We start from the raw sequence: 26,006 nt of genomic DNA, 5'->3' as shown, positions 1-26,006 counted from the left end.
CTTATGGTTAGGTTTATGCACTTCTGATGATTGTTTTCCAACTATTATTCTCCTCTGATTTTGAGAGTAATGTACAGTTATGGCTGCGGGTTTAGGGGTAGGGAATAGGTATGGATTACATTTTCCAACAAAAATGATGTTCCAGGACAAACATAGATGTAACCATGCCAGTAAAATAAATGCTTGTGTTTTTGTTGGAAAGTTATCTATGACAAAGTCTCCCACAGACAGATCTGTGTTTCTTGGACCACTACTCTCATCCTTAGAGCTCTTTTTGTCAGACACATTATCAACTGAGACAGGGACATCACTTTTCCCAGAGCTGCTAACTATGATTTTTTTTTGGGTTGCTTTTTTTTAAAATTTTTCCTTTTATTTGCTATTCTTTAGCTTTTTTGTCTTTCTTTATAGGCCTTTTCAATTGTCACACGGTTTCATTTGGATTGTGTTCTGGGGGGACATTTGAGAATGGTAGCATTTCATGAAGAGACATGCATCCAGGTTGGCTAGAAACACATGGCACATCCATGTAGATAATATGCGCAGTGAATGGATTAGCATCAGTGAGTGAACTATCTGTAGGTGGATCATCTGCAGGGAGTAGATCTTCCAAATCTTCTGTAGTGGCAGGCTGGAACTCAGGATTTGGCCAGTCTGACACCATGAATAGTGCAAATGCTTTATCAAGGAAATTTTCTCAGTTATATGGAAAAATTCCAGTGCACCTAAATCCAGAAGTGATGTTGCTTAGTGTCACTGTTGATTTAAAGGCCTCATTCACAAGTCCTACAGTCTGGTAGACTAAATTTAACTTGTACTGTACCTTATGTCTCACTTTACCCCAGAGCATTTGTCTCACTTTACCCCACCGCCACATTTTAGAAAAAAAATAATATTTTTTAGTAATTCAGGCTAATCTTGAGCTAGCATCCTCACATGGTTTTATATGTTGGTAGTTCATCAACATGTATGATATAAGTTTTTCTCCTTAAATCAATTTGCTTTTGCACAACAGTTGATTAAGTTGATGGCAAAAAATTACTTTTACTTGCAAAAAACATATTTTTGTGAAAAAACATGCTTTCCACAGCACCAGGAATTCCTATTCTACATGGTAAAGGAGATATGGAAGGGGCTTTAAAACAAAATTGTTGTAGAGTGTTATATAAAATCCGTTGCCCAGATACAGGGGGTGTCTCACACTACCCACTACCCACACTACCCAATGTCTCATTACCCCGTTCTCCCCTACTGTACATGACCGAGAATGAGAGAGTTTCTTTTAGATTTTGTAGTGTGGAGATTTACAATTATCACCTCACACATTGCAGCAAATTTGTTTAAACAATCATTAACGTAGGTTACAGAAGTCCTCCATTCGGTGATGATAGATGTCAGTGCTGCCATCTTGTGGCTAGATTGTACAGTGCAGTCCTTGAATTGAATGAAAATGAATTGTGTATTTAATTGAAATTTTAAACATACTTGTATTTCAGCTACATTAACTCATCCAGTAATGTTTATATCCATGTCTCTTCATGTGTGTTTAGACTGGTTTGGTAAGCTGTGACGCTGCTGTTGGGACACCTGATTACATTTCTCCAGAGGTTTTAATGTCTCAAGGAGGGACTGGTTATTACGGTCGCGAGTGTGACTGGTGGTCTGTTGGTGTTTTTATTTATGAGCTTCTAGTGGGTGAGTAGTGTCAGCTTCATATGCACCTCTTGTAATTTTAGTTCAGTGTTCTGATCATTAAATTTATTTATTCGTCTGTCACTCTGAGCAGGCGACACTCCATTTTATTCCGAGTCTCTGGTGGGCACATATGGAAAGATCATGGATCACAAGAACAGCTTAACTTTCCCAGATGATATTGAAATGTCAAAGGATGCCAAAGACCTCATCTGTGCCTTTCTGAGTAGCAGGTGAGACTGAGAAAAGTAAAGATTTGATTTCAGTTTTTTTCTTTCTTGTCAAGTTCATACTCTTAGTCTCTTAATATACCCTTACTTGTTTGTTTTCAGAGGTTGGCTGGTAACATGTACAGTATTTTTGTCAATTTGAAATTAACTTTACTGTAAAAAAAGCAAATTTTCAGGACAATTTATTACACACATGATGAGATTTCTTTTGTAGTTTGGAGTTTATAACCTGGGTTTGACATTAGCTTTTTTGATCACCAGCCACAGTGGCTAGGAGTTTTCCAACATTACTAACCACTCGCCATTTTCACTAACCACAATTTTAATGTTGGAAAAATACATTTTATATTCATAAATTTGAATTTGACATGCTAACTTTATTGATTTATACTTTGTGTCCACATGCCTCCTTGTTCATTTAACATTTTTGTGTGTTGTTTATGACCTTGCTCAATGAACATGAGCACATGGGATGTAATTTTTATAGTGTCGCAATGTAATTAATTTAATTTAATTTTTATTAATAGTTTATTTCACATGAGTTTTTAGGGCTCGACACTAAGGATTTGCTAAGTTTTTCTCTGGCTGCACCGAACTAATTATTTTTTTGAAACACATTTTAAAAAATGTGTAAAGCAAACAAAATAAAGCTATATGCATACACTTTTTATTCACAGTTGATACTTAAAAACAATATTCTCATATACTGTAAATACATTTATCACAGCCAAAGTGGCTAGTGAGAGTGGCTGTCTAACCCGCGACAGCTGAAATCCCCGCATTTGGCGAGTGTTAATGTCAAGCCCTGTTTATAACGTATTTAATGTAATCACAGGGTACCTTAGATCTGTTATCATTGTTATCATATGAAATTTTCCCTATTTTGTAAATGTTTGTGGTCAGTAGGATTTTTTTTTTTGCTTAATGGTTTTAGAAAATCGTTGCACTTTTTTCCAAAATGGCAGTCTTAAGGAATATTTCTTAAACACCAAATCATATATTTTAAAATTTAATTTAAGGAGAACATACAAGTCTCTATTAATTTTGTGCTTTTAAAAGCTCTTCATAAAATAAGTCTTTCATAAAACTTTCATGTCCTACTGCTTTTACTAGACACTTACTAGCGTAATAAACCCTTACTTGTTTGTTTTTAGAGGTTGGCTGGTACTAAGCCATAGCAACATTTTAATTGAATTAAATTAGATTAAGACAACATACAAGCTGATCTTTATTCATGTTATGCCTTTAAAAGCTCTTTATAGATAAAGTCCCTAATAAAACATAAATTTCATGTCCTACTGCTTTTACTACATGTCATCTTCATGGACGTTCACCCTCCAGCCTGACAACTTCCATCTGAATTCCTTTTTTCTCCTTCCCTCTTTCTCCTCCCTCACATGCCCACATACAAGCATTCCTGATCAAACATACAGAGAGGGGTTTAATGTTTTCTCTGTGTTTTCATGTAAACACACACACACACACACACTCCCTTTGCATTCAGGCTGCTGGAATGTCCCACACGTGGCAGTCCAAACTGCTGCACCCTCTCAATGCAGATGAAGTGAAAGGAAGGGGGAGTGAACGGTCCTTATTTTTGGATGTCTCTCTGACTGCTCCACTCCTCCATGCTGTGCTGTTGGATGTTCCTGGTGTATGTGTATACTTTAGTGGATTATCGCTTCTCTGTCTGTTTTGCTGACCAGTGTTTTGCTATGTTCAGGGAGATGAGGCTTGGCCGAACTGGAGTGAATGAAATAAAATGTCACCCCTTCTTCAAGAATGATCAGTGGACCTTCGACACCATACGAGACAGTAAGTCAGTAAGTCAGTGTGGCTGATCTGGGGGTCATGGCTTGTTAAAGTGATCTACATTTTATGCATGTGCTTGTTGGTAAAAGTGTAAACGTTCAATGTTGTTTTGGAGTTTAGTTGTGTATTTGAGGATATTATGGTTATGAGGATTTTTGAAGCACAGCTTTTTAATTTCCTGACATTCCTCCTACTTTTTTCTCCACACACATGCAAACATTCACCTCACACCCTCATGCTACACTTTAAATGTCAAAGAAAGACAGCTTTGCATGCCATGTATTGCTACATTGCTCTTGCAGTTTTTGTGTGTGCACCATATTAAATAAACCAAATATTTCATTATTTTCTAATATTATTATTATTTTTTTATTAGTTTTTTTATTATTTTATTTACTTTATTGTGTTTAATCTACAACATTAGTCTTTTATTTTATTGAGCATTTTATTTTATGAGTTTCTGTGCACATTTTTTGCACTGCAATATCACTCTTTGCATTTTTTTTGTTTTTATTAATTCTTTTTATTTTTGTGTTTTTGTGTCTTCAACCCTCTGCTTGTTTATACTTAAAAAATTTAAAAATAATAATAATATTAATAATAATATTACTTTTTGTTTTTGTGCTGAAACATTGTGCTGTTTTGTACTATCACTTATTTATTAATTTTGTGTATGTGTGTTTTGTTCTACAACATTTGTACAGTTTTGTCAGAAATGTTTTCTTTTCAAGTCAAATGACTGCAAATGTGGAAATGACAAAAAATAAATAAAAAATCAAAAATGGGACAAAATGTTTCTTAAATAGATAATCAATAAGAAATTGATGTAGCTGTAGACAAAGAAGCACAATTAATGAAACGCCAGAGGTTGTTGTGAAACTCAAACCACAAAACTGACAGATATTGACTGAAATAATAGATAATCAATTCATTTGAAGTATTCCGCCACAACACATTTGACAGTTTTGTCATTGAATTCTCGGGTGGTCTCAAGTCTACACTAAAAATATTCCTACTGCCTTACATGGTTCAGTTGAGTCAAATTAACTTTTCTAGTCATCTCAACTTGCATCAATCAAATAGATTACAAATATTAAGTTAAACTTGGTACAACTTTAAAAATGTTATATTATTAAAAAATGTTAAAGTAACATCAAAATATTTGTTGTTTTGACTTTTTGTCATTAAATTTTTTACAGTGCAGCTAAAACTTTTTTTTCTATTCTTTAGCGGATAAATAGCTTTTTTGAATTGCCTGAAAAACCACCTCTTGCCAGTCTGAAGTGTGTGTGTGTGTGTGTGTGTGTGTGTGTGTGTGTGTGTGTGTGTGTGTGTGTGTGTGTGTGTGTGTGTGTGTGTGTGTGTGTGTGTGTGTGTGTTTGTTTGTGTGAGAGTGGCAGTTTTTGCTAATTAAACATTTCCAATGGACATATTTTCAATTCATAATTTCAGTTTGTGCAACTGTAGGGTAATAGAAACGGAGCGACTAGAGACCTGCACTAAAAGTCTTTAGTCTTGATGGTAAAGTAAACTAAGAGTTCATTAAGTTAGAATTAGATAGAAGTCTAATTGAATAGATTATTAATGGATTTTCATCGTTTGAAGATGTGATGGATTTGTAAGTGGTTTCTATGAAGCTTGTTTCTGCCTCGGAAAGATAGCAATTCTCTGAATTATTCGACTTTAACAATTCTAAACAAGAAATCTGAATCGCAATATAAATCTTAAAGGTCAGACTCCAGGATCTGTAGGTTTACTGTATTAGTGCTGGGCAGATTAATCACATGCAAAATATAAGTCTGACATTATATATGTGTGTGTATTATATATATTTGTTTTGTATATGTGATACACACATACATAGAAACTAAACTATACAAAACAATTTTGTTACATATATATGTTTACATTTATGTTTAATCTAAATATAAATCAACATTTTCTTTAAACAAACAAAATTCAATACTTTTGAAACAGAGAATTAAGCAGATGAACACAACACACAGCACATACAGTATTGTACAAAACACATTTTTATTGATGTTGTACAATGTTGTTCACCCTCCTCCTTCTCATACAGTATGTCTCTACTCCTCTACTTTGTTCTTTGTCTTCCTCGTTCATACTGTTACTTTTTCTTGGCCGCCTCCTCCTTCTCCTTTTCTTCACCACCTCCTCCTCCTCCTCCTCCTTTTCAATGTCATTCATTTGCTCTTTCTCCTCAATGTGATTCTCCACCTCCTCACTTTCCTTTCCTTCCACCTCCTCCACTTCTTCCACCTTGCAGTTTTTTCTTGGCCGCCTCCTCCTTCTCTTTTTCTTCACCTCCTCCTCCTCCTCCTCCTTTCCAATGTATTTTATTTTCTCCTCATTGTTCTCTTCCTCAGCTTTCATCTTGTCCTCCTCCTCCTTTATTTGCTCAAACAGAAACTTTGCCGCAGATAGCCTTCTAGCGATAATTTTCCTTCTCCAGAGCTCCTTCTCTGACAGTCGGGTGCTGGTATCTTTTCTTTTCTTTTTCTCCACCACCCCCTTCTCCTCTTTCATCACCTCCTCCTCCTCTTTCATCACCTCCTCCTCCTTCTCCACCACCTCTTCCTTCTGCATTATCTCTTTCTCTTCCTCCTTTTTCTCCACCACCTTCTCCTCCTCCATTTTCCTTCTCCAGAACTCCTCCTCTGACAGTCGGGTGCTGGTATCTTTCTTTCTTTTCTTTTTCCCCACCACCACCTTCTCCTCTTTCATCACCTCCTCCTCCTTCTCCACCTCTTCCTTCTGCGTTATCTCTTTCTCTTCTTCCTTTTTCTCCACCACCTTCTTCTCTTTCATCACCTCCTCCTCCTTCTCCACCTCTTCCTTCTGCGTTATCTCTTTCTCTTCTTCCTTTTTCTCCACCACCTTCTTCTCTTTCATCACCTCCTCCTCCTTCTCCACCTCTTCCTTCTGCATTATCTCTTTCTCTTCTTCCTTTTTCTCCACCACCTTCTCCTCCTCTGTTAGTTGGGTGCTGGTATCTTTCTTTATTTGTTTATTTTTCTCCACCATCACCACTTCCACCACCATCACCACCACCTTCTTCTTTTTCATCACCTGCTCCTTCTTCTCCACCACAATCTCATTCTGCATTATCTCCTTCCCTTCTTCCTTTTTCTCCACCACCTTCTCCTCTCCACTTTTCTCCTCCTCCTCATTTGTCTTTTCTTGCTTTGTGTTATCTTTCTCTGTGTCCACCATCACCACCTCCTCCTTCTCTTCTTCCATCACCTCCTCTTTCTTCTCCACCACCTCCTCCTGCATTATCTCCTTCACTTCTTCCTCTTCCACAATCATCTTTTCATAGATCTCATGTTCAGAATCTGTTAAGACAAATGATTGCAGTTTGCACATAGTACAAAGTCATTTTCAAGGAGACGTTAAACTCCAGATAAAGGGGAGTAAAAATACAGTTTATTAATGACATTATACACTAGAAAATATTGAGATGCAAAAACCATCATTTACCATCAGATGAGGAAAGTGTGAACGGCTCATTACGAGGACAGAAGCAGAACCATCGAAGAGCAGCTCTGATGAAAGAAGCAACCTTGCTCTTCTTTCTCTTCTTTCTCTTTTCTTTCACTTTCTCCTTCTCATCTGTTAAAAGAGAAATGATTGCACATCTTTACACACTTGTCCACAGTAATTTGAGAGAAATTTAAAATGAACATTCACCAAAAACAAAAACCCCAATATATAACCATTTTAAAAAGTTATTGTAGCTAAACCAAGGTTACCACAAGTTTACCATGGATTTGCTACACTTTTGTATTTTATTATTAATTATTGTATTTGACTATAATATTTTATTATTTTCATGTTATATAAAACTGCTTACACAAATGATCAATGCACCAAACGATTTAAAAACTACATGTTCAGTGCACTTTTTTAAAATTGAAAACTAAATACTGGGTTATATTGCACAGCTAGAGTTTTTCAGCCAACAGTAAATTTCCGATGAAAGGTTTCTGTGATTATTTAACGTTTTATAAGGTTGCTTTTACACCATAAACATTGTGATATAATTAAATTACAATCAGTTAAATTAACCTAAGGATTCGTTTAGTTGTTCAAGCATAAAACGAGACAATAGTCTATTGTATGGAACCGCTAGCACCGTCAGTACCAGCAGGCTAGCGCAGAAACTCCATTTAAAATACTGAGCTAAAATAAATTTTCATGTTTATTTTAAATGTCATTTAATGCAGTGATTCTTGTCCGGTCTGAGACCCACTTTATATCCAATATATATTAGTCAGTGAAGATCACATATTTTTAAAGAGAACAGATCTTAAATGTGGTGATTTTGTAATGGAAAGACAGTTCACCGAAAGCCATCGGGGCTGTCGGTTGAAAATGAAAAGTCTGTGTGCATATCTCATTTTACTAAAGGATTTTAGACTAAAGTTGTATCAGAAAAGCTGAAAATGAAATACATTATCATTTTACCCAAAATGTTGCATTAAGATTCACGTGAATGCAATGATAGCCAGCAGTTCAACCAGCTGTCTATTATCCTGTACAAACATTATTTTTAATAGTAAGTATATTATTATGTCAGGAAAACACTGGATATTGGATAGCACAATGTAAATAAGACTCACTATTAGTGCCATTTCTTGGCCTTTCTTTGAGCTGCTTCACTTTTTTCTGGCTCTGGGAGATCTTGCAGGCTTTGTCTTCCTCCATTTTAGCAGCTGATGTTGTGGGGAGATCAGAAATCTGTTCAACCATCATATAATCGGTACAGGGTTTCAGTCTTTCACCTGTAACCACTCAAAAACTTGGGGTTTGCTAGCTGGAATAGGATGAGGATTTCGGTCTTGCACCGTGAATCACTCAAACGGAAGATGTTCAATCGCTGAGACAGTCTCAAAACACTCGGAACGCAAGTTTTTTAACACTTAACAGCCAAAAGCACACCTGTACTACTCCACTTCAACAAACCCACAAGATATTCTCCGATGATGCAGGGCTTCAAGTACACTTTTGGAATGCGTTCTATTCTCAGAACATGTCACTATGGTAACAAGACATAAGACTAAGAAATGTTTTCTTTTAAACTCAAATGACTGCAAATGTGCAAATGACATAAAATAAATGAAAAAATAGCTAAATAAATTGATCTAAGGGACAAAAGCTGTCTTAAATAGATAATCAGTTAGAAATTGATGTACTGTAGACAAAGAAGCACAACAAATGAAACCTGTGAGGTGAAATTCAAACCACAAAACTGACATATATTGACTGAAATAATATCTAATAAATTATGCTAAAGTATTCCGCTTCAATGTGATCCATCCACCAAGACATGCTGCAAATATACATGCCATTCCATAAGAAATAAATAATATAGTCATTAGTGTAGGAGTGCAACATCAACTCGCAGGAAAACAAAAATCAAAACTAAATGTAAATAATTACCTTTGAACAGAAAATATAGTTTAACAAATGAAAATCAAGAAAATAATTCAGATTCAGGCCGTAAGAGGCAGAACAAATATGTGCAAAAGCGCAGGCAACATATATTCAAAATGTGAATCAAAAATAGTTGAGTTGGTTCCACTGAGTGATCAAAAAATGAAATACAAAATAACTTTATTTACTAAAGTATAGCCAGAATGTTTTTTTTAAACTGCAGATAATGCTAAACATGCTAAACTTTTAGGAATAGTGTATTAGTGTAATAATCGATCATTTTTATATCCCTTTACATAATCTTTCATTTACAATCAAATTATTTACATAAGAAAGTGTGAGTGGACAACATAAAGTTTATAAATAGGCATGAAACTTAAGGGTTTATAACAGAAGCGCATTAGAATAAGAGTTATACTCAATCAGTTTGGACCAAATGCTAACAATATATATTTTTGCATTTTTTTGTGTAGTTTTCTTCATAATAAATATACTTTAAACAATGTTAAACTTGTAATTAAAAAAGAGGCATGTTGAAAAAAATCTACACAACTATTCAATTCAATTCAGCTTTATTTGTATAGCGCTTTTACAATGTAGATTGTGTCAAAGCAGCTTCACATAAATGGTCATAGTAACTGGATCAGATGCAAACTAGAGTTTTCTTGTTTTGACTCATTAAAATATGTGGTAAAGAAATAACTACATGTGTTTCTTTTTCAATTTCATTGCTCCAACCGGGCCATTAACCAAAAACCATTAGTGTTTAGACATGTATGATCTAAAATTTCATTCATAATGGTCTTAAAATGATCTTAAAAAGTCTTAAATTTGACTTGATGAAACCTGCAGAAACGCTGAAATAATGAGGGCTTTTGTTATGGTGCAGACAGAGAAAGGTAACTTTTTACTACAATAAAATCACATTAAATACATTTCCTTATTGAAATCATTATTTATTTTAATTGAATTCAAATCAAAAGAGCTAGTCAAAGCTGTTAAGTATTGCCAAAGTATTGCAGAATACATAAACAATGAGTACAATCTTAAAGTGATTTTGTAATACATATATAGAATATATACCTACACACACTTAGTTTTAATAAGTACGCAAATAAGAAAACTGATATGATTATTAAAAGATAATGGGAAAAAACTATTAAGAATAATAAATAAAAATACAATACACAATGGTTTATTTATTCAGATGGTTTGTAGTAATACCATCCATATATATGTGTTTGTGTATGTGTGTGTGTGTGTGTGTAAATTGTGTTTTTTGCATCATATAAGTATTTTGACTTTAATAATGGGAATAAAACAAACTTTAAACAAACCTGAGATGGAAATAATGAAAAAAGCAAAATGGTAATTAGAGGGAAAAAACATAAATCCAAAACTATTTAGTCACATAATACACTATATATTCACTGGCCACTTTATTAGGTACACCTTAATAGTATCATATTTCCTTTTGCCTTCCGAACTGCCTTAATTCTTCGCGGCACAGATTCAACAAGGTACTGGAAATATTCCTTAGAGATTTTGGTCCATATTAACATGATAGAATCACTAAGTTGCTGCAGATTTGTCAGCTGCACATCCATGATATGAATCTCCCTTTCCATCATATCCCAAAGGTCCACTATTGGAGGCCATTTGAGTACAGTGACCTCATTGTCATGTTCAGGAAACCAGTCTGAGTCATTGACATAATGCTCAATTGGTACTAGTTGGCTCAAATTGGCCCAATAGAATAAAAACAGTTATACTAGGAATTAGTATTTAGATCCTTTTTTTCTATGTGAATATATTTGAAAATCGATTAGATTCCTGTGATTTAGTTGTTCAGAATTTTGTTTTTGTTTGTTTGAAAATACTTCAAGCACACATTATATGATTTGCCATTTTAAAGACGTTTCTAATGTTACAAAAGATTTTATTTTAAATGAATGCTGCTGAAATTGATTTTTGTGTACAGAGTGTTAAAAGTAAAATGTATGAACTGCATAAAGTTTTAGATTTGATCATATATTAACGATAAAAATCTTATCTAATGTATGTATTAATTGGTTTTTAAAGGTTCAAAACACCCTGGAGCACTTTAAAAAAATAAACAGATTTGTGTGTGTTGAACATCAGTTAAGACAATGTTAGCACCTGTCAGCTTTAATTGTGGATAAATCTGGATCATTTTGAGCTTTTGTCAGCTAATTTCATCTTCCGGGTTTAAAATAATTTTTGGGGCGGGATCAAAATCAATGATGTAGCACGAATCTGCTAGTGGAGTGATGACGCATTAGTTTCTCATTATTATTCATAGACTGAGTTTTCATATCCTATGAGCTGTGAGACCCAATAACTTGGTGAGACGGCGTCTGCTCATGGCATGGGTTGTATGTTTACATGAACCACGGGGTTTGTTGCATGTTTTTCCCTGCGATGTTGTCAGGTCCGATAAAGCAAAGCTATTAGTTTGCAGCAAGCATTTTTGTCTGGAGAGCTTTATGATATTTGTAGAATGGCAGACTTTTTTCAGTTGAGTTCGTTCCCATTCAGACATATCGCCTATATCCACCTATGTTTAATATCTTCCGGATTACCAGTAGGGATAATGGTTGAAATGGATAGGGCAAGAGACCTGCTGCACCTCTATCCACTGTGTTTGCATTCAGACCCAGGGATTGAGGAGGAGAGAAATCCTCCTCATTTATAGTGTATATATAAGCATGATTATCTTTAATTATATAACAAATTGTCGTCATGTGTATATGAAATTATGAATAATAAATGTTGCAGTACATTAAATTGCTGTTTATTTCTTTGAATTTTCACTTTATAAACTATAAAATCATATCTATAAAAAATCTCTCCTGATGGTTTGTGTATATATGATATGATATGATATGATATGATATTATATGATATATGCACAAAAATGTTAAGCACCAAGCGAATCAACATGTTTTCATCGATAAAATATGAACTCTTTAACACCAATAATTGTTCTAAACAATTTCTAGAGTAATATTTCAGAAAATTCAGCTTTGAACTACAGGAATAAATAAAAAATGTTACAAAATGTTCACATACAATTGAAGACAAAATTATTAGCTCTGTAAAAATTTCACAGGCTAATACCCTTTACTTCAACTGTAGAAAACAGCTGCAGACTAGAAGAGATTTCTTTTAGAACATAAAAAATATCTTCTCCAGATGAACATTAATTCATTATTATTCTTCTATTCTACACAAGCTGGAGGAGTCAAACCGTACGCTGACTGTGGATGTTGCCAACCTGGCCAGTGAGAAAGAGGAGCTCAACAATAAACTGAAGCACATACAGCAAAGTGAGCTGACTTCTATAATAATATAAATAGAGTGATGGTACAATGTTCATTTACCATGCTTTAACATTTAATAAACAGAGCTGGAGAAGATCAAAGAAGAAGAGAAACAGATGAAATCTCTCACAGTGTCGTATGAGAAGCAGATACAGGTGGAGAAAACACTCAAGATTCAGGTGCATTTTGAATTTTTTATCACAGCTTTGTAACTGTTGATTACATCATAGCTTAAAATAGCAGTTGTTTTTCATGTCTCGGCTGAATTCCAATATCAGATGTCTGTATTGTAGGCTATAAACAAGCTGGCGGAGGTCATGAAGAAGACGGACGGCAGGCCACAGCAAATCAACAACACAGACATCCGCAGGAAGGAGAAGGAGATCAGACAACTCCAGCTGCAGCTCCGCACGGAGAAAGAAAAGCTTAACCACTCCATCATCAAATACCAGAGAGAAATCAACGACATGCAGGCTGTAAGTGACACTAAATAAATGTAACATATGCATCTCATAGGAAAGGGGGAGGGGGGGTGTACTCGTACTGTATATGCTGAGCACTGTAAGCGTGTATTTATGGATGTTAGTCATAACTGAAATATTCTACTTTTATTCTACTGTTGTTTTAAGTTCTTTTGACGTTAGCAAGGCTGCATGTATATTATCAAATTCTATTTATACACATAATAATGTGAATTGCTTCTTTTTTTACAAATTGGTATTTTGCTTTCAAATATAAAACGTATCAGAACCGCAAATAAAATAATAAATCATATATTTGTATTGATGTATTTTATTACTACATGGAAAAAAAGTTTTCATGTTAAACAAGACTGCAAGTATTTGATGCAAAATGTATTAACATCAAAAAAATTGTGGCATATTTCAGCCAATGATATTTTAAAATATTTGAATATTTTTTGTGTTAATGTTAATTTACTCCTGTGATGTCAAAGCTGAATTGTCAGCATTTGTTTTTTTAATGTTGCTCGATCCTTTATTATATATTTACATTTTATACTTCATAAATTAATATACTACTATGATGTTCATGAAATATCTTATTATCAATGCTGAAAACAGTTGTGCTGCTAAATATTCCAGTGGAAACTGTTAGAAGCTTTTTAAAAGACATTAAATAGAGCTGAATTTTACTGGATTTAGATTATAGTAACATTTTAATGTATTTACTGTCATTTTAGATCGGTTTAATTGCTTGCTAAAAATTGCTTGTTATAAAATTGTTGATATAAACCGAAGCTTTTGAAAATGCATTTTAACACATGGAGTTTTGAACTCTGAAAAGAATCTGTTGTTTGGTTTTTGTCCTCCAGTGAATTACGACATGTCCACAGCGAAAGAGATGCTGCTGCTGGCAAACTCCACAGAGGAGCAGAAGAAGTGGGTCAGTCGGCTGCTCAAGAGGGTTCCGCGTAAACCCTCCACCCACTACCCTTTCCCCTCAGCCGTCGCCTCGCCTCGCTCAGTCTTCACCCAGACTTTCACACCGAGCAGCCGTCAAAGTGCACTCTACACGACAGCAGCCCTCCAGCAAGAACAGGTGAGGAGGAGACGCTTTCACTCACCCTCAACTTATTCCAAACATGTGTCTCTCTTCTGTTCAACACAAAAGAAGATATTTTGAAGAATGCTGTAAATTGGTAGCCATTGCCAGACACAGTAGAGAAAAACAAATACTTTGGGTACATTCTTCAAAATACCTTCTTTTGTGTTCATTAGAAGAAAGATACTGATAGAGATTAAAAACTGATTTTGACAGAATTTACATTTTTGAAGAAACTATACCTTTAATGCCCAGATATAAAGAATGTTTTGTTCCTCGTTAGGAAGAAAAAACAAGTTTGAAATTCCAGAGTGGTGGTTTAGTGTTTGTGAACATCTTGACATCATCAACACGCCTCAGTGATGTTTAGATGAATATGTAAATATGTGCTGTGCAATTTTTTCCTACAGTAACAACTAAATAAACGTAAACAAAAATGACTGGTGACAAAACAGCAGTTTTCAGCAATCCAGTCATGTGGAGTCCCATCATGTTTATAGCAGTTTAATCAAATACACCAAGTATTTGTCAGGGTTCTGCCACTCTGATCTTGTAAATTCTTGTTTTGGTGGCGGATCTCTGACACTACTCGTGTCTGGTCCTGTTTCTGTGTCTGTGTGCGCGCGCGCCGTCGTGGGTGTACGCAGAGTGTGCGCGCTCCTGCTTGACGCGGCCGCGTGCGCGCTCTGCGTCCCTCAGACGCGTGCGCTCTTGTACTCGTGTTTGTGTTTTCGTCTGTCAGCAGCATGGTGTTTCATTCCCAGCGTCTCAGTCTTGTTGGTTTCGGTTTTGGTCGGCGCTGGGATGAAGCATGCATGCTGCATATGTGAGCGCATGGTGAGTTTTCATTCATCGTGTGCTCGTGTCTTGCGTCTTTTGTCAAAGCACGTGGCTCGGTATTTACATTGTGGTCACGTGCTTTTGTCGTGTGCTTCAGTGTTGTGCTATGTGAGCGCATGGCTTGTATTGTCTCTCTGTGTCATGCGCTCTCCCGTCTATTGTCTAGTCCCACCCTCCTTGTCAACCTATTATTAGTTAATTGTGTTCACCTGTGTGTCAATTTACTTTTTTGCTTTATAATCCCCCTCATGTTTTCAGTCCTTTGCGAGTTCGTTGTCTACACTCCCCGTGTTCCTGATCCAGTCTTGCCTTGTTCTTGTTGAGCCAAGTTTGTGTGTTTTGTTAATGTTTTCCCCCTCGGGGTAGTTTTGTTTTGCTTTTTATTTTTATTTTTATTAATAAATACCCATTGTTTCTTTGCACTTGAGTCCTCGCTCCTTTTCCCCACCACAACCGTGACAGTATTAAGCTTTTTAAGTATCAAACATGATAAAATCTTTTCTTAAAGAGCCCATATTATACATGAAATAGGGTCATGTCTTGGTTGTAAGAGTCTCCAACAACAGTTTAATATGCATGCAAGGTCAAAAAACACTTTCATGGTCTTATAATCTGCATTTATTTTTACCTAAATATCCCAGCGACTCCCGTATGAATCGTCCAGTGATTAATTTGTTCCCAAACCCCTCCTTAGCGCAAAGCTAATCTGCGCTGATTGGACCGATGACAGTCTGTCGCGATTAGTCGACTGCCTTCAGTCAGAGAGTAAAATGGCCAATAGCTAATCAGCAATATAAAAAGTAATCACAGTTCATACACGCTCGATAGTGTAGGCGTGGATTTTAGCTGCCACACACACACACAAAAACACACACACACACACCTCCGGACGACAACGCTCCCGCTTCCGCCTGCACCCGCCAGGTTTTAGCCTGAGAACCCGCTCCGTTTTCTGCCCGCCGCGCCCGATCCCGCTAGAGCGGGGGAGAACACAACCAAAAATCACCCAGCTATACAGTCCAGACAGCCAAGATGTCTGTATAAACACACACACAACACCCAGCACACAAAACTCTCGCTCGCTCGCTCTCTCTCTCTCTCTCTCTCTCTCTCTCTCTCTCTCTCTCTCTCATACGTGCGCGTGCGCACTAACACACACAAGCACCAAGCAGACTCTCTCTTTCTCATTCGCATAGCAATATCCGTGATATTGCTAGACAGCCCGCTCCCGTCCCAAATTAAACCCGTTACCGACCGCTCCCGCGATTTATTCGGAAATTCAGAATGCAGAACTCTACCACGGAGCTCCATAAACAAAGCAGCGCGCGTCGCGTTTTTAACGTGAATTTGCACGCGATAAGAGAATATAGCTAGTTAACCTGATACAGTACACTCGGTTACAATTAACAAATCACAACTAAATCCATTTGCAAGCTAGAGTCAACGAGGCAACAACTTTAACCGCACGTACTTACACTTGAGAAAGGTAGGAAGAAACCCATCCTGACGTCCATCAGTAAGTTACTCTTTACTGATCCTTCCTTTAACAAACTCAGATGAAGTATTCTTTGTAGCATGTAGCTTCCAGAAGTTTCCAGTAGTTTCCAACTGCTTGGTTATAATGCTGATGTTTCATCTTTTGGTAGAGACTCAATATAATATCCATCTGCAGTGTGACTTCAATCGACCGGCATGTTTGTGTGCGTGTGTTTGTTTGTGTGTGTGTATGTGTGTGTGTGTGTGTCTGGGTTTCTGCGTCAGAGGGCGGGGCCTCAGGTTTGAAATCTCTCGGGTTTGCGCTTGCACGTGAATAACTTGGTTTCGTTCGTACGTCATGGCGAAACACCTAATGACTCGGTATCAAGGCGACTCGTTTGAAGCACTATGAGTCGACTCTTTTATAGATGAATCAACCGTTTTAAACACTGTATTCTTACAGATTTAAGCCTTAGCTGGATACTTCACTTCACTTAGAGCTGTGTTACACACTACATGGAGGGGAATTTTCAAAAACCCATATATGGGCTCTTTAATAAATTACCCTTCCACTGTAAAGCAGCTCTTAGTCTTAAAAATAAAGCTTCTATATTGGCATAGATGGTTCCATGAACAACTTTAAATATCCATTCCATAAAGGTTTCATTACAGTGAAAAAATACATTGATAATCTTAAATATCATTGAATATCTTGAATTCTCGCTGAGAAAAAAGCGTTATTTGAATTAAAAGGTTCTTTGGGGAACCAACAATGGTTACTTTTTAGTGCAAAACTTTTTAGAACCTTTATTTTGAATGTGTTGGATTGTATTGGCCTCAATAGACTTAGCAGAACAAATGCGCTGGAGAAGATTAACCTGTTAAAAAAGGCGAAGCTCTAAAGCCACACCTACGTAAAATGGGACCAGGCAATGACCGTTTAAAGGTGTTTACCAGCGGATGCAAACTTTTGCTCAAAATGACAACATCAATTTATGTTGATGTATACTGGGGCCTTTAGGTTATATTGAAATATAGTAGAATTGTAGGATAGAGTAACAAGACTTCATCTAAAGCAATGTTTGAAATCTTCTTTTACTAACACTTGATGTTTTATTGGATAAAAAAGAGAAATAGCTTGATTTATTCATCATTTCCCATTCAGCTCTTAGCCATTACCTCATTTTGTGTGCCAAATATATTCATTTTCATTCCAAAACATGTTTATTTGTAGTTCTACAATAGTAATGAAAAAGAATTATAATTTAACGGTTCAAAACATTTGAATGTTTATCGTGCTTTATTAGTTAGAATTTGCAAAACTCAGCATTTTAGTTGCAAAAATGATGCAAAAAACCTTCTGATTAACCACTGAAATAAGCATTAGTTTTGTTAAATATAAAAATAATTATCATTAATTGATAACATTCTATTTTTGTTAATGCTAAAAAATTTAAAAAAACTACAAGCAAATATAAATAAAATCATGTTTCATTTTCTTAATTCTGTAATAATACATTTGTGCTAATAGTTAAAACACTTTATTTTATTTTATTTTATTTTATTTTATTAGACAAAGCTCTTCCATGAAAAATTAAATGCCTAATTCATGCCAATTCATGTAAAGTCACTTTCTGAAAAATAAATCTTTTTTACCTTCCTGCATACACTTCTGTCTGAACTGTTCTGCTCAGCTTTAAACTAAAAAGTGTATCACTGCACTGCTATTGTTGTTGTTCTGATTAATTGCTCATATATAGATACATATCTCAAAATAAAAGAAAAATTCATCCAAAAATGTACTTGTATAGACTGCTCACTGTAATGTTGTGCAAGGAGTTGTGGTCACTTTGAAAAACAAATACCTCACTAAACATAAAGAAAGTCAGCAAATCAATTTGGCATTTTCATTTTTGGGTGAACTACTGCTTTTAATTGAGGTAAACATAGTGTAGTGTCATGTATGTAGACTTGGCTGTGAAGATCTCAATAGCTTACAATGATACCGCTAACCTTTTGTAGCCCTGGCCCAATGCTCCGTATCATTCTTCACTGACCTTTCACCTTCCCTACTCGTGTAAATGTGTGGACAGTAAGTACCGTGCACTGCATCTCTTTTCTGCTCATCTTCAACATGTTTGGCTGCTTGTTCTCTTCTCTGTTTGCATCTGAATCCTCAGTACTAAAAACACTCCACTAACAATGCAGGCTCTCTCTTTTAATTCCATAATATTGCCATCTAATCCTATCTAAGCTGTGAATATTTTATTTTATTTTATACTATTTTCAACCCAGTAAACGGGTTACTCATAGTGGTCTTAATGTCTAAAATTTAACTTAAACTCTGTATGTATCTTTCAGTGTTCAAGAAAACACAAAAAATCTCTATATATTTTTAAAGGCTGAAAAAGTGATAACATTACCAATCTTTTTTTATTTTGTGGCCAAAAAAAGAAAAATGTATCTTTTGTGTTTTTTCCCCAAGTTTTTTTTTTCATGACATCTCTGCCATGGTCATTTTTGTGACATTTTAATTGAAATCTTTGTAAATAAAGAGCAGTGGGTGTCTCCATCACATCATGTAGAGCTTAAAAAAAATAAACAGCAGTTTTCCAAAAATCTCTAGCAAATATCTACTGGTATAAAATCAAATAAAAAAGAAAGTTATCTGTAAATAAAGGATAGCATTTGTCCTCATCACGTATCTTGTGTAAGTGTAGTTTTAAATATACAGTGCTCAATATATATATATATATGAGAACACCCCTCACAAATCTCTCATTTAAATTAATATTTTCTATAGGATGCTTTCCAATATTATATATGTGCATATACATTAGTTTAGTCAATACTGAAATCAAATCTGGAGCTTATTGGTGTAATTTGTCTTCATCACGTATCTTCTAAGTGTAGTTTTAAATATACAGTGCTCAATATATATATATATATGAGAACACCCCTCACAAATCTCTCATTTAAATTAATAATTTCTATAGGATGCTTTTCAATATTATACTTGTGCATATACATTAGTTTAGTCAGTACTGAAGCCAAATCTGGAGCTTATCTGTGTACTCATTTATGCTGAGCACTATATATCACTATATGCTGAGCACTATATATATATACCAGTGTACTTTTAAACTAAACTTTATAACCTTTATTTTAGACTTTGTCATTGGCATTTGTATATGAGGCCAAAAGACTCCTCTTTGTTGCAGATTGCTTGAAATGGGCCTGAAGGACTGGGGTTGGGCTCTTGAGGTTGAATTGAATGATGACGATGTTTTAGACTTCTGAAGACTTGAGTTTTTTGAGGGGTGACCAGTGTTAACATCTGTGTGTGTTAAGCTGTGGCTTAAAGCCGGTTTTGCTTTTTTTGGAATGATATTAAAATTTCCCACTGTGAGGGACTATACAACACGTTTTGAATTTGCCAGCAGGTTTGATGCACTTACAGTATACGAGTGGGCATGATTGTATGCGTGTATAAAAGGCAGAATGGTTTGGTTCAGCTGGTTTGGCTGTATAGAGAATGGGATTTGACATGTTTGCCAGCATTTTATGTATGAACGTTTTTTATGGTACTAATTTTATGGTACTTCATTTGGGCTAATGGCAGGACTTCCAAGTGCCAAACACCACAATATAAATGACTGGGGAAGGGGACGGTATATGATATTTAAATACAGCACAAGCCAAATATCACCTAAAGTATCTAGTTTCAATTTTAAGTCATTTTAAGAGTAGAGTGTTTGTGTCTTCCTATACTATACAGTTTGTCAAAAAGTGTCTTCTAAGCTTTTAAAAATGTCAGAGGTTATTTTCGGACTCCTTATAGGGTTGTTAGTAAGTGTGACTGGATGTTTAAGTGTGTTTCCAAGAGCAAATGAATGATAATTACGAGATCATCAGGATTTATATACTCAAGTATTATATCTATTTTTGTTCAGAAAAACAAATATTTAGTGGCACAGATTATATTTTTGTCATCTGTTATTTTGAAGAACACCTTCAATAAGCATTACGTCTGCTCTATGTATTATTGAAGACTGATATCATGATGCAAAGATGCACATTTTATTAAATGCTGTGACAAAATTGTATGCATAGTGGAACATGAAGACCTACGGTCCAAACATTTTCTTTATTTTATCATTTTGTGAAATTGTTAATAAAAAAAGCTTTATTTGATGGAACACTTCTGACTCTGTGATGATCCAAACACACCTTAAATATTTCAATAGAAATGCAAGCATGTTTAATATTCCAGAATAAAAAACTGTCCATTGCTGAGCATGTGAAATGTGAAAAGTTTGCAGAGTAAGGCTGAATTAATTTAGCATAATCATATTGAGACCTGGAAGGAACGTGGAAGAATTTTTGGTGTGTGTTTAAACAGACAAATACACTTAATAATATGTAAACATGTCTGTCCTGCGTGTTTTATTGTAAACACAACAAATTTTCTCTAAAATGAGCTCAAACAGTTACTAAAGTAATGGAATGCTTTCATTATAGATTTGTGCATTCTTACAGTGACACCACTGTTATAAAACAAAACAAAATGAGAGATTCATTTGCTCTTTACTTAATAACTATGGTAACTTTAATCAATAACAGAAAGTGTTAGTGGAACAACAGTTTTGCGAGGGAACGCACAATACCTTTGCGAGGAAAAAACTTTTCAAAAAATATTTTCCTATCACTGTCCTTTTTTTTACCCACCCATTTTTCCCCACCACACTGTAAAATGTAATTAGTTGACCTTACTTAAAAAAAGTATGCAAACTCGTTGCCTCAAAAAAATTAAGCAAAGTAAACTTAAGATTAGTGAGTTAGAAAAGCTTGTTTTTTTTAAGTGTGCAGTACTATATCAAGTAGTACCACTAACACGTTTTTTTTATGTTCATGTAACTTAATAGCCATGCTTAGTGTTAACTTAATTTTTTCATTTTGTGTTGATTGCTTGATATAAATTTAACCCCACTTAGAATTACTAAATACCTACAACTTAACACTATCAGTTCTGCTCACTCATTTTTTTAAATTCACTTAAATTAAAGAAACCAATTTCCTTTAATGGGTCCTTCTTGGACCCAAACCTGGGCAGCTGGAAAATGTGGCCTTTTCTCTTCCCCATTTATCTATTTTTGCTGTTACTATGTGATAAAGGCAAACACAACACAAACATATAATTTAAAAGAACACTCACGGGTTTGATTCAGCTCCATTACAAAATTTATTCAATGCACATTCAAGTACAAAACAGCAGCTAAACAACAAAGTTGTGGTTTGATTTAACTGTATAAAATGACATGGAAAAATATATAAAAAAATAAAATAAAAACATTTCTGTGAGCTAATTGTATGCATGTCTCCCAATATTAAACAGGTAACTACAGGACGACTTCAGTGCATGCAAAATCAGTGCATTTCTGATCAAAACCGAAAGTACAACATACTTTTGTGTCCCAAAGTGAGCAGTCCAAGGATTAAACCAACACAAATAAAAACATCATTAAAAGTTTTCCCAAAACACAAATGTAAACAGGATAACCTTGCTAGGTTATTTTCTGACATTATCATCTAATAACATCTAACAACTCATTGCAACACAACATGGCACTATTTCCACCATTAGCATACCTGCATAACATGGTAGACTTTAATGGAATATTCTTTTTTTTTTTTCCATTGAGAACGTAAATAAGCGAGAACAGTTCCATGAAAGCATCAAACTTTCTCTGATAAGAGGAGAACATTAATGGCTGCAAAGCTTACAAAGTGCTATCTGACAGCCGATGGCTCTTTACTGTTCTAACCCAGAAGACTGTTCTTCAGGAGTTAACAGTTTTGGTGGGAGGTTTTTCTTTACCAGTCCAAGCATCACAGTCTGAATGAAGTTGAGTGTATTTGCCATGCATTTTGGGTATCCAAATGCAATGCATATGTAAGACCAAACAAAGGACAAACTGCCTGAGGCAAGTTTTTAACATGATCCATGAGAATACCTCCCTCCAGAATGATGGCAGTGGAGATGGGCTGGAGGTCCACTGAGCTTTGACCCTCGTGAGGACTACAGTGATGCATTCTAGGGCCTCGTCTCTCTCTGTATCCTAAAAGACACACATTCTTCAGCATTGCAATTTATGCTATTCTAAAACAATCTTTTTTTAGTGTTGTAATGTTATCAGAGAATATGGTTTTAAAAATGTTTTCACACTGGATTGTAACAATAAAGCAAACAAAATATATTTGTTATGGTTAAACTAAAGCTAAAAAGGTCTATACATCCTCAAAGAGTGACACTGACTTTTCAACCTACAAAATACATCAATCACTGTACAAAATGTATATTGTATATTGAGCAGATAGAATTACATCTATGTCAACGCAGGTATAGTTTTATGTTCATGCAGACTGTAGGATTACAAATTTAAGAATATGTTTAAGATCTATGGAAGACATTTTCTGCCAAATTTAAGTAATTAAATGACTAAAATGAAAATTAAAACCAGATTAACGATTTCATTAGAGAAAACTGTATGCAAAATGTGTGACAAAATTGACAATGAAATGATTTCATTCTCATGGTGACAGTGCATCATCCCTGTCAAATTGAAAAATATAATGCAATTGGTGATTTCACATTTCATTTTCACTACAGTCTCGAGGCAAGATAGCCAATATTAAAATGAAAAGCCAAACGTGAAAAAGAAACTACAAATAGTTTTACAAAAGCTCTTTATTAACGCTCACGCAATAATAGTGACAACTCAAATTAAAATTGTAAATTTTAGTTTTCATTTTGATTCCTCTTTTATTTTGGTAAAGTGTGTGTGTGTGTGTGTGTGTGTGTGTGTGTGTGTGTGTGTGTGTCTCTGAGTCTGTGTTTGAACCTGTGAGTGAGTCTTTTTGAATGTGTGAGTGTGTGTGAGCCTGTGTTTAAGTGTGTGTGTGTGTGTTTGTCTCAGTCTGTGTTTGAGTGTGTGTGAGTGTGTGTCTGTGTTTGAATCTGTGTGTGTGAGTCTTTTTGAATGTGTGAGTGTGTGTGAGCGTGTCAGTAAGTTTGTGTGTGTGTGTGTGGCGTGTGTCCACCTCCAGGTTGGTGGGTGTGTGTGTGTGTAAGTGTGTAAAATTTGCAACAAGAAATCTGTGGAGCAGTCATAGAAACTGTAGCAATAGCAATGTCCTTAAGTTATCTGACACTAAGTGTTGGCAATGGAAATGTGTACTTGTCAATAAAATTATATGATATATTTAACCCTTTTGTTGTGCCTTGATCAGACTTGACTGCAGCAGCTCATGTTCTCAATAAAGAACCCTGCTGAAGAAAGAACCAAGTCTCCTTGTCTTCAATTCTAAGTGTTCTACAAGACCAAACTTTTTCTTATGTGCAAGTACTTACAGAGCAGGTCTTGTAGAATTCACTGGAGTCATCACCGAGTAAAATGGGAATGCCTTTGAGGACAACAGAGCGAAGTACTGTGTCGTCTGGTGTCTAATGATACATAGAGAGAGAAAAGACCAGTTAACAGAGTAATTTGGAAGGCACAAGCAGACAGGAAATAAAATAGGTTGGTCTGGATGGTCTCATTTAGAACTTGATTGATGAACTATCACACAGATCAAAAGCAAAATAAACCTACTTACCATCCAGCTCATGTGCTGCATCAGCTCCCTGAGTTTCTGGCCAACAGTTCCCTATTTTGTTTTGAAAAGTTCAATGAAACGTGGGGCATACTGGTCCAGAGCCTCAAAGAAGTCTCCCTCAAGATTCTTACTGGCGATTCTATTAAACTCAGCAAACACCTGAAAAAGTAGAGAGGAGTGGGTAGGGATGGAGAGGTGGCAGAGGGATTAACATTCCAACAAGTGTTTGGATTTCTAGTCACACACCTTGAATTTATGTTTATTTGCATTATTTTATTGGTTGAGAACAAACATTGCTTACCTGTCTCTCTATGATATGTGCTAATTGGGTATGTCAAAGAACTCTGGCCACTGTTGTCTTAGCGATGGTGATGCTCCTACAGGCGACAGGATCTCAGTGTCTGCTGTGCTGCCCTCAGTGTCTAATGTTGTGGTGGGTGATGACAATGCTGTTAAATGGAGAGTCACAAGAGGGATGATTTTGACTGTAGCTTTTTCAGGTAAATCAGTTATTTCAGTCAAATTGCAGAGGGCATTATTGGAGTCTTGATCTTCATACTGCAGTTTAAAGTCATACTGCAGTGACAGTTTATCCACCAGTTGCACTTTGAATTCTTCAATGGACTGTGGTCTCTTAATTAAAGTCAACTTACTTATATCATCTTCTGCGATGATGACTCTCAGTAACAACCTCTGGTCCATTTTGATAACTGTTTGAAAATCTGAAAAGAAAGAAAAGATAATTTTAGCATCAAGCCTAGCAACATAAAAAGACAAAAACACTCAAATGCAGTATCAGATTTGAAATACCAGAGCTATAGGAAAAACTAAATCCTTGCAAAAATCTAATTATCAAGCTTTTAATCAATGAACTTCTTTAAGACAAGTGAATACAGCAGTACAAAAAGTAAATGGTAAATGACTCGCTTATGTGGTTAGACATCAAGGGAACTGTTGTCCTGGGTATGATGGACTATAAATCGAACCCACAGTATCTATAGAGACAGTCCAGAAATACTAATTACATCAAATATTTGAAATTCAAAATATGCATAAAATATTCTGTATGATGAAATATACTATAATGAAATAATTTCAACACAAGATTTTCTTAGCTTTTGTTGTAATCCAATTGCTCTGATGTAAGCATAACTTTTACTTTAGCATGCAATAATAATACAGTTATTAGTTAAAAATACCTTTTATTGCTGGGATTATGGAATGTGTGGATTGATCACCATATGCTTGTGCCTGGAAGGAAACTGTTAAATAAAAATACAACAATTTAGCACAACCAAGTACATGTGAAAGCTGTAACATAGGCCTATAACCCACAATGACAGCTCCCAGTATTAAAATGAACATATTATGTACAAGATGACCTTAAAGAATAATGTAAGGCACTGAGTATGCCAGCAAATATGTTCCCTATCATAGCAGACTATGATAAACTGAGTGTAAAGATCTTTTCAGACAGGTAAACACTCTTGTCTGTAACGAACCAAGACTGATCTGGGTAGTGGGCACTATGGTAAACATGGAAACAGCACAGCTACGAATATTGACTATGAAGTGCGACGTGTTAAATAAAATAACATTAAGTTAGTTGACTGTGGTGATATCCCCAATCATATGTCGACACAGAGTGGTAACGTTAATCCTGTTTTTGATAAGCACAGACTGTTATTGTTGGTAGCTAAAATTAGCATAGTCTTTACAGACAATTTTAAAATAAAATTATACATCCAGACTTGTTCTGATGTTCTGCCTGAGCTTACAAACAACAGTTATAAAACTCAGGAAACTCCCAAACCGCCGGGATCAGTCTGTCATCATCATGCTAGCTGCTAGTCAGTACTCGATGACAAATGTTACTGACATATGCTGACATGGCAGGTGGGCGCGAGCGACAGTTAACGTTACTGCTACACTAAAG

The 26,006-nt window shown here is 35.4% G+C and overlaps 1 protein-coding gene across 2 annotated transcripts; it reads right to left on the bottom strand.

Annotated features, from left to right (window-relative positions):
• Positions 1-4,343: 4,343 nt before the first annotated feature.
• LOC101884880 (uncharacterized) lies at positions 4,344-10,539 on the bottom strand. 2 transcript variants are annotated; one of them, XM_073933408.1, is made up of 3 exons: positions 8,378-10,539; positions 7,236-7,367; positions 4,344-7,090 (listed from the first exon to the last, which is right to left on the bottom strand). In XM_073933408.1, the coding sequence occupies exons 1-3, from the start codon at positions 8,508-8,510 to the stop codon at positions 5,769-5,771; spliced, it is 1,587 nt and encodes a 528-aa protein (XP_073789509.1). In that variant the 5' UTR covers positions 8,511-10,539; the 3' UTR covers positions 4,344-5,768. The 2 variants fall into 2 exon arrangements, with proteins under 2 accessions (XP_073789509.1, XP_073789510.1); XM_073933409.1 differs by lacking the exon at positions 7,236-7,367.
• Positions 10,540-26,006: the final 15,467 nt, after the last annotated feature.

The sequence above is a fragment of the Danio rerio genome, chromosome 20, assembly GCF_049306965.1.
Source record: "Danio rerio strain Tuebingen ecotype United States chromosome 20, GRCz12tu, whole genome shotgun sequence".
Lineage (NCBI taxonomy): Eukaryota > Metazoa > Chordata > Actinopteri > Cypriniformes > Danionidae > Danio > Danio rerio.
This window is presented reverse-complemented; position numbering and strand designations above follow the sequence as displayed.